General features: G+C 43.1%; 1 protein-coding gene and 1 long non-coding RNA gene across 3 annotated transcripts in view; one reads left to right on the top strand and one right to left on the bottom strand.

Moving 5' to 3' along the window:
- The window catches only part of LOC103306602 (uncharacterized), a 134,576-nt gene that overhangs the window by 115,756 nt on the left and 2,265 nt on the right, over positions 1-16,555 (bottom strand). The window lies entirely within an intron of this gene.
- Positions 2,148-4,331, top strand: LOC135983618 (myb/SANT-like DNA-binding domain-containing protein 2). The gene is made up of 2 exons (XM_065596368.1): positions 2,148-2,697; positions 3,817-4,331. The coding sequence occupies exons 1-2, from the start codon at positions 2,148-2,150 to the stop codon at positions 4,329-4,331; spliced, it is 1,065 nt and encodes a 354-aa protein (XP_065452440.1).

Raw genomic sequence — 16,555 nt, 5'->3', positions numbered from 1 at the left:
ATTCCACAACTTCCCCAGGCAATTTATTCCAGTTCTTAACCACTCTGACACTTTTGAAATTTTTCCTATATTGTCACAATCTAACTAATGCACTATCAGGTCCAATGCTGGATCTGTCAATTCAGCAAGAAGGAAGGATGTATTTGTGGAAGGAATAGGAAAGGCAAAATACAATGAGATACAGGACAAGGTACAGCTACATCAGCTATAGGAGTCTGAGAGAAAATGAGTCAAGAGAGGTTAAAGTGGATCCTAATGCTTAATGAAGAGCCTTTGGTGCAAAGGAAAGAGCTCTGGCTCCTTTTCCTCTAGAACAGCACATTCTGTTTTCTAGCCTTTTTCTATAGCCTTGAGAATGATGGGGTTTCCTCTTTTTTTAACTAAAATTAATGGGATTTTTCTGTAACACATTCATCAGCATAGTTTTTGGCTTTTCAACAGTCTTTGTTTGATTCTTTGAAGATTGGTAATGTGTAAATAGATGTCAACTAACAGTTTGAGACTTCATGGGGAAGATGAAATTGTAATTGTACAAATTTATATAGTCGGGGGTGATCTCCGCCCCCTGGGGTTTCTTGGCAAGTACACTGTACAATACAATAGCAACAGTGGAGAGAGAGCTCTGAAATCCCTTCCCAGACATACGGTTTCAACACAGAAAAACACCTTTACAACAACCTCACTTTTGTTTCACCCTGCCTGCTGTCCAAAACAAATATTATCCACTTGGTTTTTATAGAGTGTGAAGTTTAACTTGTTCTTTATGGTGCAGCACAGAGAGAATGAGAGAGGATGAGAGCGAGAGAGAGGATATGTGCTGGTGGTTTATCTAGTCCAACCCCCTACAAATAGCATGTTACTTAGCATATATTTGCCAGTGATTTATCCAGACACATGGAATAATTTGTGAACAACATTCTTGTTCCTCTTGCCCGGATTCATTATAGTCCATGCTTAGCAGAATTAGAACAGCTTTCCCAGCTAGCCTCCTAAACAAGACGATTTTGATCGCCTCCCTGCACTGGGTACTCCCAGGTAATATAAATGAATAAATTTGTGGCCTAATTAAACCACATCCATGGCCTCCTCTCTTTCTGTCAGCATGGATGGACAACAGAAGTATTCCTTTTGCATCTGCAGCTACACAAAAGGCTATCCTCTTAGGGTTTGTCTATAAACGGAAGTAGCACTTATTGAACTTAAATGGGTTTAGTTAAACTGATGCAACTTTTCTGTGTTAACTCTTCTATGATCATTTAGAACTAGTTGTATCACCTTAGTTAAACTAATGTGTCAGGTTTAAACAAATATAAGAGAGTCCACACCAACCATTGCACTGATTAAGTAAATCGCTATGAAACTATACCGTTAGTTATATTGGTGCAACTTCATTTTTATATCAGGCCTCAGAATTGGCTTCCCTACATCATCCAGCATCAGCGACGTTATATGAGCAGGTACAAGGAAAATCTTTTGTAAAGGAAAACTAGACTAAAAGTCTACTTTAAAGTTATTCTTCAAGTCTATAAAAGAAAGGTTTTTTAAGGATACTGAAAAAGAGGACAATTTTAATCAACAAATTAGAAGTCAAGAAGGAATCTATGCAAGGAGAACCTCAGTTCTATATAAAAAGACATCCCTCCTTCCATAATCCTGATTATGGGTCTATTGCCATAGACTGACATTAGTTTAATGTGCAATTATTACTGGTATTTACAAACTGAGACAGAATGGGATTTCCTGACGGACTGAATTATCTTCACATAGGCCTGGTCTACACTACGACTTTAATTCGGATTTATCAGCTTTAATTCGAATTAACCCTGTAACCGTCCACACAACGACGCTAGTTAATTCGATGTAAAGGGCCCTTTAAATCGATTTCTGTACTCCACCCCAACGAGCGGAGTAGTGCCAAAATCGATTTTAACAATTCGAATTAGGGTTAGTGTGGCCGCAATTCGATGGTATTGGCCTCCGGGAGCTATCCCACAGTGCATCATTGTGACCGCTCTGGACAGCAATCTAAACTCGGATGCACTGGCCAGGTAGACAGGAAAAGCCCCGCGAACATTTGAATTCCATTTCCTGTTTGCACAGCGTGGAGAGCACAGGTGACCACAGATACCTCATCAGCACAGGTAACCATGCAGGCTGATAATCGAAAAAGAGCACCAGCATGGACCGTGAGGGAGGTACTGGATCTGATCGCTGTATGGGGAGAGGATTCAGTGCTTGCAGAACTTCGTTCTAAAAGACGAAATGCAAAAATTTTTGAAAAAATCTCCAAGGGCATGATGGAGAGAGGCCACAATAGGGACTCAGATCAGTGCCGCGTGAAAGTCAAGGAACTCAGACAAGCCTATCAGAAAACAAAGGAGGCAAACGGTCGCTCCGGGTCAGAGCCGCGGACATGCCGCTACTACGCCGAGCTGCATGCAATTCTAGGGGGGGCTGCCACCACTAACCCACCTGTGTTCGTGGATTCTGGGTCGGGGATAGTCTCGACGCCTGAGGATTCTGCCGATGGGGTAGAGGAGGAGGAGGAGGAGGAGGATGAGCTTGCAGAGAGCACACAGCACTCCATTCTCCCCAACAGCCAGGATCTTTTTATCACCCTGACTGAAGTACCCTCCCAAGCCTCCCAAGCCTCCCAAGCCAGTACCCAAGACTCTGACCCCATGGAAGGCACCTCAGGTGAGTTTACCTTTTAAAATATAAAACTTGTTTTAAAAGCAAACGGTTTTTAATGATTACTTTGCCTGACTTTGCATTCGCGGTCAGTTCAGCTACTGGAAAAGTCTGTAGCTATTGGAAAAGTCTGTTAACGTGTCTGGGGATGGAGCGGAAATCCTCCAGGGACATCTCAATGAAGCTCTCCTGGAGGTACTCCGAAAGCCTTGCCAGAAGGTTTCTGGGCAGTGCATCTTTATTCCCTCCTCCATGGTAGGACACTTGACCACGCCATGCTTGCAGCAAGTAATCTGGTATCATTGCCTGACAAAGCCTGGCAGCGTATGGTCCCGGTGTTTGCTGGCATTCAAGCAACATCCGTTCTTTATCTTCTTGTGTAATCCTCAGGAGAGTGATATCACTCCTGGTAACCTGGTTGAAATACGGGAACTTAATTAAGGGGACAGAGGTGGCCGTTCCTACTGGGCTGTTTGCCTGTGGCGGAAAATAAATCCTTCCCTGCAGTTAGCCAAGCGCAGATGGGAAATTGGCCCTGAGTTTTTCGCGTTTGGCTAGCAGGGATCTTCCCTGTTACCAGCCACGCGGTGGGGGGAGGGGTACTGTGATCATCCCAGAGAATTCATGGCGAGGGGGGGGGGGCGGCGGTGGGGGGGGGATTAGTTTGGTGCCTGTAGGGATCTTCCCTGATACCAGCCACGCGGTGGGGGGGAGGGGTACCGTGGTTAGTTTGTTTTCTGGTGCTGCTGAATGTTAACAGAAAAACCGCAGCACTCTACTTGCCCAGACAAGCCCCACCACACTCCCCCCCCCCCCAACTGGCTGAGATTGGCCAGGCTTCTGCAGCACTCTACAAGCTATGCTTGGTATGTGGGAAAGTAGGGCGCAGAAGCTGTAAGAGAATGGCTTACCATGGCCGCATGCAAGCAGAATTCTGTTGCCCAGACCTGTGATCTCTAGCAGCAAAGCCACAGGCACTCAGCATTAAGAGGCAAAATGCGACCTTGCACAGAAATCACATGTGCTATGTAATGTGAACAGTGTTGGTCACCGTGAAAGAGTATAAGCATTGTTCTGCAAAATGTAGCTTTTAAAACAATTCTCTCTTTTTTCCCCTCCCTACAGCAGCTGCAAATTCCTCAAGCCTCCCTCCTCCATCCCGAAGGTTATCACAGATAAGGCGTCGTAAAAAAAAGACGCGAGAAGAGATGTTTTCTGAAATTATGCAATCCAGCAGGAGTGACAGAGCTCATCTGAATGAGTGGAAGGAAACAGTTTCAAAGTATAGGAAAGAAGTCAGTGAACGTGAGGAGAGGAGGGACCAACGTGAGGACATGAGGGACCAACGTGAGGAGAGGAGAGACCAACGTGAGGAGAGGAGAGACGCTCGAGATGAGAGGTGGCGTCAGGAAGACCAGAGGATGAAGGAAGCAACGCTGGGGCTGCTCCAGCGTCTGGTGGAGGTTCAGGAACGGCTGCTGGAAAACAGACTGCCGCTTCAGCCCCTGTTCCACCCTTCCCCCTCCCCATGTTCCGTATCCTCCTCACCCAGACGTGTAAGAACGCGGGGGGGGAGGCTCCGTACACCTTCCCATTCCACCCCAGTAGACAGCCCAAGCAAAAGGCTGTCATTTTTTTAACCTTTTCTTTGTGGCTTTTTCCTTCCCAGTAATCCTCCTCCCAAATACCACCCGGGTTCCCTCCCTCTTTTTCTAATCTATTAATAAAGAATAAATGATTTTTAAATGATAGTGACTTTATTTGGTTTGAAAGAAAGCTGGGGGAAGGGGGAGGGTGGGTTCCTTACAGAAAATCAGTCAATAAAGGGGGCGGGTTTTCATGAAGGAGAAACAAACAGATATTTCACACTGTAGCCTGGCCAGCCATGAAACTGGTTTTTAAAGCTTCTCTGATGCACACCGCTTCATGGTGTGCTTTTCTAATCGCCCTGGTGTCTGGCTGCGCGTAATCAGCAGCCAGGCGATTTGCCTCAGCCTCCCACCCTGCCATAAAGGTCTCCCCCTTACTTTCACAGAGATTGTGGAGCACACAGCAAGCAGAAATAACAATGGGGAGATTTCTTTGGCTGAGGTCAGAGCGAGTCAATAATGATCTCCAGCGGCCTTTTAAACGGCCAAATGCACATTCTACCACCATTCTGCACTTGCTTAGCCTGTAGTTAAACAGCTCCTGACTCCTGTCCAGGCTGCCTGTGTATGGCTTCATGAGCCATGGCATTAAGGGGTAGGCTGGGTCCCCAAGAATAACTATGGGCATTTCAACATCCCCAACGGTTATTTTCTGGTCCGGAAAGTAAGTCCCTTGCTGCAGCCCTTTAAACAGAGTTGTGTTCCTGAAGACGCGAGCGTCATGAACCCTTCCCGCCCAGCCCGCATTGATGTTGGTGAAACGTCCCTTGTGATCCACAAGTGCTTGCAGCACCATTGAAAAGTACCCCTTGCGGTTTATGTACTCGGTGGCTTGGTGCTCCGGTGCCAAGATAGGGATATGGGTTCCGTCTATCGCCCCACCACAGTTAGGGAATCCCATTGCAGCAAAGCCATCCACTATGGCCTGCACATTTCCCAGAGTCACAAACTTTCGTAGCAGCACCTGAGTGATTGCTTTGGCTACTTGCATCACAGCAGCCCCCACAGTAGATTTTCCCACTCCAAATTGATTCCCGACTGACCGGTAGCTGTCTGGCGTTGCAAGCTTCCACAGGGCTATCGCCACGCGCTTCTCAACTGTGAGGGCTGCTCTCATCTTGGTATTCTGGCGTTTCAAGGCAGGGGACAGCAAGTCACAAAGTTCCATGAAAGTGCCCTTACGCATGCGAAAGTTCCGCAGCCACTGGGAATCGTCCCAGACCTGCAACACTATGCGGTCCCACCAGTCTGTGCTTGTTTCCCTTGCCCAGAATCGGCGTTCCATGTTTAGAATCTGCCCCATTAACAACATGATCTCCAAAGCACCGGGGCCTGTGGTTTCACTGAATTCTGTATCCGTGTCCGTGTCCATGTCCTCATCATGCTTGTCGCTGCGCTGCCGCTGCCGCTGCCTCCTCTCCTCGTTTTTCTGGTCCTGGCTCAGCATAAACTCCACGAGAACGCGCGAGGTGTTTACAATATTCATGAGTGCTGTCTTGACCTCAGCGGGCTCCATGCTTGCCGTGGTATGGAGTCTGCAGTGTTCACCCACCCAGGAAAAAAGGCGCGAAAATGGTTGTCTGCCGTCCGTTGCTTTCATGCAGGGAGGGAGGGAGGGAGGGAGGAAGTGAGGCTGTACCCAGAACCACCTGCGACGATGTTTTTTGTCCCATCAGGCACTGGGATCTTAACCCACAATCCCAATGGGCGCGGGAGACTGCGGGAACTATGGGATAGCTATGGAATTGCTACCCACAGTGCAACGGTGCAGAAATCGACGCTAGCCCCAGTACTTGGACGCACACCACCGAATTAATGTGCTAGTGTGGCCGCATTCATTTCGACTTTATACAACCTGTTTCTCAAATCCGAATTATCTAAATTCGGATTAATCCCGTAGTGTAGACATACCCTTAGTCTGGCACCTCTAGCAGCATATACTCCAGAAAATATTGTAAAACAGAAAGCGTTTTCCAAAGCACCATGGATTTTTAATAAAAGAGCCAAAGAGTTATTACAAACAAAGCATTTTATAAAATATAATGGCCTGTGTGGTGTTCATTTTTAAATATGTCCTAATTTTCCCAGAAGCCACATTCGGTGTTACTGATCTGCTCCTGCTGAGGCAGACAGGCATTGGGATTTTTCCTCCTCTACCCCCTACCAGTCAATTACTCTTTGTTGAGCATGGTGCATGCGGCATTAGGGAAAGTAGGTTCGCAAAGTTTAATTTTCTCTTTTTCTAGGCTGCTGTGCTATAACATTAACCAACTAGTGTGCACCATCACTTGCCCTTTGTAGCCCCCAACATAAATCCCATGGCCAACAGGAATTATAAATTGTTTTGCCGTGTGATACATTTTTGATTCATGACCAAATAAGTATAGAAGTAATTATTACAGTAGGACTGGCAGAGTTTTGCTTTGGTTTTTTTAAAACAATTTAAAGCACTTCTTTCAGTCCACTGCTCCCCTATTAAAATATATATAAAGTTTATTATTCCTTGCTCCCATGTCCATTGAATCTTTTTGAATGTTTTGGAATCCATCTACCCAAGAAACTGACTCTCTCCAGAGATCAGCTGATGTGCTCTCACTAGCAGTCCTTAGATCTGTAGGTCTGGGGGCTGGAAGCATTTTCAATAGTGGGCTCACAAATCTTGATTTCACTTCCCTAGCTGGGTTGACAGAACCTCACAAGTTGAGCTTAAGGACACAGTTTAACACCCCACCTTTTCAATCATGCTTTTGCCTGAAGGGGTGAAGGTGTGTTATATGTACAACGTTACTTGCATTGTTTAAGACTTCTCTACATGCTCCCTAAGACAATGGTGATAAAAGCATGTTTGAATGCAATGCAGTCAATCAATCATTATCTTCTTTATAAAAACATATTTCTATCTTTCTAAGTTTTAAAATAGAAATGGGGATTTATAATGAAATTGCTCCAAAATCTTTTAATGGCTATTATTGGTATTCATATGTAGTATTGCATTCAGGCCCCACTCAGAGACTGGGGCTCAACTGTACTAGCCACTTATCTTCATTCCCAGACTAGAGCTGTTCTAAAAGATGCTACCATTTTTTTTACATGATATAGTTGCTTCCCAAGTGGAAAAATAATAAAATGTTTCACAAATAAAAAACAAGGTACTGGTGCAGTGGTGCTTAGTTATTAAAACAAAGGGAAATACTCCTTGGAAAATTAAGTACTAACATACAGTCTGAGCCCTGACTATTATTTGAAAGATGCAGAAGCCATTGTTTAACAAATGATTTCCCCCAAAGCCTTGGTGTGTCTACCAGGACACAATATTAAATAACAGTATAGTTGGGACTGTTATTAAAGTTTAAAAAGTAGCATTAAATACACTTAAATACTAGACTTTTATTTGGGTTATATGCATTATTTCTTCTTGTAAATGTCTCCTGGAAAAATCATTGCAGAATAAGAAGTAGTTTACATCTGACTCTTCTGATCCTACAAGACTGGATCTAGTATGGTGGTCCATACTATGGTTAAATAGTCTTACATTGAGTGATTGAACCATTTCCCTTTCTACTTGCTTTATTAAGTTCAAGACATTCTTAAACAGCTCTTGTCCATTTCTGTTGCCAGGATATACAACAACCCACACCTATACTTAGCCAACAGATACAAACAACCTACTGCTGAGATTTTTCTCCATTCAAGAAGCAACTCAACTCCACCAGAGGAATTCAGAATATGAATAGAAAGGCCTGTTTAAGTGAGGTGTGCAAAATAACCATTACAAGGCCAGTAGTATCACTAGAATATTTAGGACCAGCAATGTTCATAAAATGATATTGCAAAATCATCACTCAAAGCGGATGAAATATCAAACATATTTCCCTAAGTCTCAGGAATGCTTTCAAAATACAGTTTTAAATTGCTGTTCTATGGCAACCGCTCTGTCAACACCACTCTCTAGCCACATGAAACTACACTAAAGACAATCTTTCATTTCCAGTGGAAAAAATGATTTCTAATTCCTCAGCTGTTATGAGATTAAAAGGCTTTTTTATGATTTGTTGTAGAGATCTATAAATAAAAGTTAATCTGCTGCTGCATAAAGCTCAGCACATTGATAAACTATCTGCTAACAATCTCCTATGACACCCCTTGGGTATAAACAGACTCACCTACTACAATAAGCTGTGATATACAATCTGTCACCTAAAATCACAGAATTAACTTCTAGGATGTGTTAACACAGGAAAACTCATATGTGAAAGCTTTTTCAGAGTCAGAGCTACTGTGTGAAAACCAAGGATTCCCTCACATTTACTCAGGAATAGGCCTTTAATACTTTAGGGTCAGTTCATGCTTAAGGTCTACGCAGGTTGCGATGGAAGGTAGGGCTGCTTCCTCTTCCCCTTTGCATGGCCCATGTAAGGGCCAGGCAGAATTGTATTCTCTGCATTCAGGGATGCACAGGTCCAACTATGTCCTTATTTCTCCCAAGAGTGCATGGTACCCAAAAGGGGAGGTGAGAGGGAAGAGAGAAGGTGGGTCCATGTCTCTGATCCCTCCACAAGCAGGATGGGAGCTGCACAAAGGGATGTAGTAGTACATGTGCTGCCTGAAATAGAATGCCTCTTGGTATGCTCCTTGTGGCAAAGCATTTGATACAAAGGCTGTGCCTACAAGCCACATTTCAGTCCTAGATAGGTGTTTGGAAGGGAATTTGTCAAATAAAAGTTTACTTGCAGTACTTTATTACCAAAATATACCATTAATTTACTAGTAACTATTATTCAGCCTTCAGTTTTCTATCAAAAAGGGTGTCTTTTTTCCCCCCTCGAAAACAATAGACAGCTTGGTAGCTTTCCCTACTCCCATATTGAAGCTATCCGGAGATTTAACTTTCACTCTTATTAACATGTAGCTCTAGATTCTCCATTAATTTGCTTATAGTGTTTGGTATCAGTTTTCTGTTTGATGACACAATAAAAGTCACATAATTAGGTAACAACAACTTAATGTACTAACTACATGCTTGTAAAACCACAAGAAATTTGTGTGACAGGTTTATTACTGATGCTTTACTAGTGTTTGCTTTCACTTCCCTTAGTTGTATTTTGACGCTTAAGAACACCAGAGGTGAAAACCTCACTGCACTGAAGTTAATGGCAAAACTTCCATTGACTTCAAGAAAGCCAGGACTGCACTTCAGCTTTTAGGTTCTGATGTGAAGGCTTTACTAGAACATTGTCTGGCTATACCCAAAGAAGGACAGGAGCCATTTGACATGGGTTTAATCAGCCACAACTTTATTATTAGATGTCTGGGACTACCCGGAAGATAAAAGTAGGTAACCGCATGTTTTTCTGTAATTACCAGGGGCTTTTACCAGTCCCACCCCCCTTTTTCATCCAAGACCTTCCAGCAAATTTATTGCAGAGACCTTACCATACCCAGGGGACTTTTACCAGCTGCCCCTCTTTTCCACCCAGGTTCCACCAGCAAATCCATTGCAAGGATCTTACCATCCACCCCCATCATAGGAGGGCTAAGGTGGGTTATAAGAATGGGGGGTTGGCTCTCTGCCGTACCAATCATAGGAGTCCCCAACTGACCCCCATTCATTCCTTTAATGAACACCTCTTTTTAAGTCCTTCTCCAAGCCATTTTTATGGTCACTGTATACCTTTCCTATGGAGTACCTGTACTGGACATCCGCCCTACACTTCAATAATGAGTTGCGACATAGAGCCTACTGCCCCTCATGCTATGCATGAACAGAGCCCTTCCTGAACCTGCTGGGGGGAAGGCGAAAAAACCCCAACTGCACCCAAGTCAATATGGTAGTGAGAGGAAAATTCCTTCCCAGCCCCCCTAAAAAGGGGTGGCTAGCATAATGCCCACAGCAGATATTTACCAAATCTGGTATTGTACCACATAAAGGGTGGGTCCTGCTTCAGATTGCTCTATGTAAAAGGGAGGCTCCCTGCCCAGGGCTGCACCTTTTAAACCCTCCTTTTAAACATTCCTAGGGAGTGAGTCAGCAACCATGCTGACCCCTTTTGCAGCAGTGTTCATCTCCCTCCCCTCCACTCCCCAGCCACAGAGCTTGGAGTGAGCCAAGAATGAATGTTCCCTTCATTCAGCAATCCAGCCAAGTACCCCCCTGCTTAAAGATGCAGGATGGTCATTCTCCAGTACGTGCTGGTTTTATAGTTTACATAGAATATAAAAATCAGCATGTTATAGATACATTATATATATATACAGCAAATTATATACACACGTGTGCACACACAAATAAACAAATAAACAAAAAAAAGCTACATAAAAAACATTAAGGTTGAAAAGTCAAACACTCAAAAGTTAGCAAATGCAAGAATTAAGTTCACCTGTGCAACTTTTATTCTTTCCCCTTGTTCATATGCATTAAGATAATTTTTTTAAATTAAATGATCTCATATAATTTTTTCCCACAGGATCATTTCCTGACTCAGTGCACAGGGTGGACAGTGCTCAATTAATGAGCAGCTACTCAATATTGCATTTTGTCCTCATTGTTCCATCTGTGCCTTACCCATTATACAAACCCTGGCTGGAAGGCAGAATTATTTATTCCATCATGGATTTTTCTATACTACTCATAGCTATAGTATTCGAGTCCTTCGGAAACATTAATTAATTTGTCATCAAAATCCCATATTACAGATAGGGAACTTGTTAGAATATGGATATTCAGACCTGCCTGTAAAGGCCTATACTTTAAGAACTTGGGTGTATTTTTATCACTTAGCTAGTTATAGAGGTATAAAACAAAGAATCAAAATCACAAATCTGCCTGTGTATGGGCCGTCTCTCACTAGGATAGTCTGAGGCCTCGTTCTTCGGCTAAGGCCTTTGGCTAAGCAACAGGGGCATCCATAAACTGGGAAGCATATGGTCACATCCTCACATCCCAAACCAGTCACACTGAAATAAGGTGGTATTGGGCTGTTAGGAAGACAATCCTGTCCTGATAATGCCCACCAGATAAAGAAACAGATCGTAAATTGGTTAAAGAAAACTTAATCTGATAGCATCTTGTCTGGCAAGAAATCACTTATCAATGGTTGTGGTTGTGAAACCCTCATTTCTGTATTGTTTTATCTTTATGGCCCCCACTTTTCTATTGTTAATCTGTCTGGTTCTCTAATTGTTTCGGTCTGCTGTATAATTAATTTTGCAAGGTGTAAGTTAATTAGGGTAGTGGGATATAATTGATTAGAGAATTGTTACAATATGTCAGGATTGATTAGTTAAATTTCAGGAAAATGATTGGTTAAGGTATAGCTGAGAATATTACTATATAAACTGGGGTCAAACAGGAAGTGGAAGGGAAATTGGAATCATGTTTGCTAAGGTGGGGGAATGGGAACAGGGAATAGGAAACAGGGAACAGAGACCCAAGCAAGGCTCTGTGGCGTCAGAGCTCGAAAGGGGGACACAGGGTAAACGCTTTGTGGTGTCAGAGCTGGGAAGGGAACACTGGGGAACAGACTCTATCGGCATATAGAGATAAGCCCAACTAGTGTGAAAGGCTTCAGAATTTACGTGCTTGGAAACTAACCCCAATAAACATTGCATTGTTTGTACTTCAGACTTCTGGTCTTCTGTCTGCGTGACAAGAACCAGGGGAGAGGTTGAAGGGAAAGCTCTCCAACTGAACTGAGCACAGAGAGATTTAGGTCTAAAGTATCCACTGATTTTGGGTGCCCAATATGGGAGGCTTAGCCTCATTTTTCAGAATACTAACTATTATATAGCACTATATAAATTCAAAGCACAACTCCCATTGACTTCAGTTACAATTGTGAGTGCTCAGCACTTCTGTAAACCAGACCTCAGTGTCTCAAGAAAAAACATATTTTTTTCTAACCCAAACTGCTCTTGCTGATTTTTTTTTTTAATTCACCCAGCATGGAAAATTTCAGCCCAAACAGTTCAAGTTTGCCAAAGGTATATGCAATTGAAAACAGGATCTTACAATGGAAAGTTAACTCTAGGAATTAATAACTGTGCCACCTATAATATTGTTCTTCCATACCAGTGTTTTGCTTCTAACTCCTATATGACCCCTCTGACACATGGCAGCAGAATTCCTAGGCTTTGCAGGTCAACTTCCCAGTGGAGAAAAAATCAGTGACATGGAGCATACACCAAGTGTATTCTGTGTGATTTGCTTTATTTATATATATTCACAAGTCATGGAACAGAGGCATTCATAAGCAGCATAAACATTCCAGAAATCTCAGCTCACATACCACTTCCTGGTTCCCAGGAAGCTATTCTGCCCCAACAATTGACTCTAGATAGAGAGATTAAGGCAGAGATTAAACTTTCTGCTATTTGCCACAGTTACTGTCATAAGACCTTTGCATAACCAAGCAAACAACAATATTGTGTTTCCTCAAACACTAAACACCTGCTCACACACTAGGACAAAGAACTTGCATGACTGACCCGTCCTCAACTTCTATATACCACAACTCTTCATTATTCAGTATCATCCTATATGATTTACACTACTCGCCCAAACTTTCACTTCAGTGGGGCCCAACATAGATGCAGAGAGCTGTCACATGGTTTTGTTAGAAGGATAAGGGCTTTACATTTGGAAAAACACTAGGAGAAAAAGAGAAACATAATAATTCATCCTGACAGTCAATGAGAGTTAGTCCCCTAATTCATTGAAGTGCTTATGAAAATCCCATCCCGAATGCTCCTCTCTCTCAGCCTTCATCTTCACCCCAGCAGGATGAAGTCCTTTCTTTGTATTTTAGATGTACTGATAGAAGATAGGTCTTTTCAGTTAAGCAAAAACTCCCACTTTCTACTTGAAAAGCCTGATAATATATGGACAATCGTATGCCATATGTAGTATATGAAAATATAAAAGATAGCACAACTTATCATCCCTATTATTTTAATGGCATATAAGTAATGTTGATTACATTTTCCAAGTTAATAATAATGCAGAAGTCAATGTATTGCTCATGCTTCTCATACAAAAGGCCTCACAGCTGTTAATAGAATTGTGAACCATATGGCAGACCGCAACCACTCAGGATAAATTAAACCCTTAGAGTTTTATTTTCCCATAGTATGTTTGTGTCAGAAGAATGATAACCTCCAACTAACTTTACAACCTGTTCTCTGATTGAAGTTATATGCATGAAGGTTCAGTTTAAACAGGTCTACAGGACAACACACACTGTAGAGGTTTGTGAGCAGGATGAAGAAACACGGGGACTGCACAACAAATGCAAATGTTTTGAATACTTTTACATTCTTCTTCCCCCTTCAAGACCGCCCTTATCCTCTTTTATCACTTCTTGATCCATCCTACCTCTTAAACTAGTCCACATGTAGATCTACTATGTATCTACAAGCCCTTTTCTCCCCCTTTATTTAAACCATTAAGTTTCTGGACTATTGCCATGTATTTGCTCATTCATTTGTCAACAGAAACATGACGAGTCACAGATGTCCAAACATTGTAACTCCCTATATCCAGTTGGGAGAAAGGAAGGTTGTAAATAAGACATTTTTTGTTATTATTAGAAAACATAACACAGGTTAACTTAAGATGCTGAGGGAGGAGAATGTAATTATCTATAAGTAGGTACAACATCCAGAGGGCTTTCAATCGTTTAATATTCACTTTACACAGAAATGGTGTCCCAGATGGCTTAAAAAATATTGCGACATATTTTAGGACCCAAATACAGGGATGGATATTTTTAAAAGGGGGATTTAAAAACAAAACAAAAAAATATAAACCTAATATACATTTAAAATCCCAGTGGAAACTTTTGTTTTCTATACATACTTCAGCAAAGTTTTGAAATCTAGTAGCATTGTTGTCAGACACAACTCAGAAAGTGAAATTGACTACAGAGCAAATGGAACTTTACCATAGAGCATGTGCCCTGCTTATGCACAGAGTAAGCATAGCCTAAATAATGTACAGTACATTAGATTTTTTTAAAATTTTCTCCATTTTAGTAGTCTAATATGATATATGCAGGTAAGGATTTATATGTGCGTGAGAAATACATGTGTGACTACTGACAAATGAAGACAGATCAAACCCCAATCAGCATGTAGCCCTATTGTGACTGCCTTTATTAACCTCCCCATACTTGAGGGGTTTGTCTTTTTTACACTTTGGCAACACTTGTACGGATTGTCATGCCATTAAAGTTCCACTGATCTGTACATTACATATGTCTGTAGGTGGGTGAGGTTTCTACATTTAGCAGGCCGGATTTTCTTTAGTGGGAGTTAAGGACATCTCGGGTCCAGTTCCCCTCCCATTGAAGTCAACAGAAAATCTTCCACTGATGTCAATGGGAGCAGAACAGGGAGTTAACAGCACTCAGCACCTTCCAAAAGCTGAGTATAAAAGTACAGTATCTCTAGCCACAGGGTGGGTTTAATTCACCATAATCTATTCTAGTTCTAGGTTATCAGATATTCAGTATCCCGGGTTTAGAAGTTTTCAGCACTAAAATATACAATGGAGGTTGCAGAATTTGAACATAATGTATCCTCCCAAAAATGTAATATAATACAGATGCTCATAACAGGTAACATACTCACTGATAATCCATTTCGAGGTTTCCACTGAGCTAAAATCTTTAAATTTGGTCTAGTCATTTATTTCTGGCAACTGGGTATAGAAAATAAACCCAAATCTGAAATTTGACCTTACCAAAATGTTGTCATTTATTTATATTGGATTTCATCCTTTTGAGTGCTCTTTTGTGTATATTAAAGGGGTAACAATCAAGACCTTCCTTTCAGAGAAGTGGAGGTCATCTCACATCACCAGTTCCATCTCTCCATAAGTATATTTACTGAGTAACAAAAATTACATATCACCATTACAGGGTGCTGTTAAAGAGATGTATTTGCTCCTCAGCAGATGTATACTGCACTAGGAAGTATCTGATTTTGGGCTAATATTAGAGAACTAGTGGCAAAACCCTGGTATAAGTAAAGTGAACTCAACCCACACATTGCCTCAGATGTTAAACAGACACAGTAATAACAAGCTCTTTTGATACTAATATAACCTATCTACCAGTTTCTCAGTGTTTTATAGACTTGTGAAATCATTTTGTTCCAGTTTTGCCATATACTGGAAAATCATAAGCAGCATTCGTTGTTGAATACCTGGTCATTTAAAAATATGAGCTAGATGGTTAAAAGTACTTTGTTTTTCACAGGCCCCTTTTTGATTCAAATAATAAAACTAAATGATGTCACAACATAAAAAGTCAGAGCTCACAAAAGGCAAATGTGTGTGCTTTGGCACTAGCCTAGCACTCAGGAGATGGGGGTTCAATTCCCTGCTCTTCCCTTCAGGGCCAGATTAACCTTTTGTGGGCCCAGCGCCAAACATATTTGTGGGCCCCAATGGGAGCAATGGAGCATGGCACGGAGAGGTCGTTCTCTGGACCAAGGGGCTGGCCAGAGGCAATGGGGCATAGCATGGCAGGGACAGCCCCACTCCGCCCAGCCCAGTGCAAGGGCACTATTTAGAAACTGTCAGTTGCCAGATGCACACTGGCTCGCCCAGCCCTGCACTTCCCCTCAGGGGCAGGCTAATACCACGCCACACAGGCCCCCCCCACACCCCAACACCCCATAGATGCCAACTCCGTGGGTGCTCCAGGGTGCTGAGCACCTACCAGCGGCCCCGCCGATCATCTCCTCCCCCTCGCCCCCCAGCACCTCACGCCTGCCGCTGATCAGCTGTTCTGTGGTGGGCAGAAGGTGCTACGGGGAGGGGGAGGAGCACGGTCAGGAAGAGGCAGAATGTGGGTGGGGCCTTGAGGGAAGGGGTGGAGTGGGGGCAGGGCCTGGGGCAGAGCGGGAGTCAAGCACCCCTGCAGAAATCAGAAAGTCAGCACCTCTACAACACCCCTACCCCCCGACACCCTATGGCCAGCACCCCTCTAGACCCCCCCACAAATGCTCAGCGCCCTGCACAACACCACGCCTGCCCAGCACCCCCCTGACTACAGCCGCCCAGCACCCCCACTCCCTAGTGCCCCAACACACACATCTTCCCTGCCCACTCACAGCCCAGCACTCCGCCCCCCCAGACTGCTCAGTGACCCACTCCCCCACACCCTGCCTCCTGGTCATACTTACTAGCCCTTCTGGGAGGCGACTGTCTGCCA

Source organism: Chrysemys picta, chromosome 5 (assembly GCF_011386835.1).
Source record: "Chrysemys picta bellii isolate R12L10 chromosome 5, ASM1138683v2, whole genome shotgun sequence".
Classification (NCBI taxonomy): Eukaryota; Metazoa; Chordata; order Testudines; family Emydidae; genus Chrysemys; species Chrysemys picta.
This window is presented reverse-complemented; position numbering and strand designations above follow the sequence as displayed.

Bases quoted from the DNA above. Each gene is read 5' to 3' on its own strand.
- LOC135983618 (XM_065596368.1), top strand. From the start codon at position 2,148: ATGCAGGCTGATAATCGAAAAAGAGCACCAGCATGGACCGTGAGGGAG. The intron at 2,698-3,816 runs GTGAGTTTACCT...CCCTCCCTACAG, and splicing joins CCCCATGGAAGGCACCTCAG to CAGCTGCAAATTCCTCAAGC.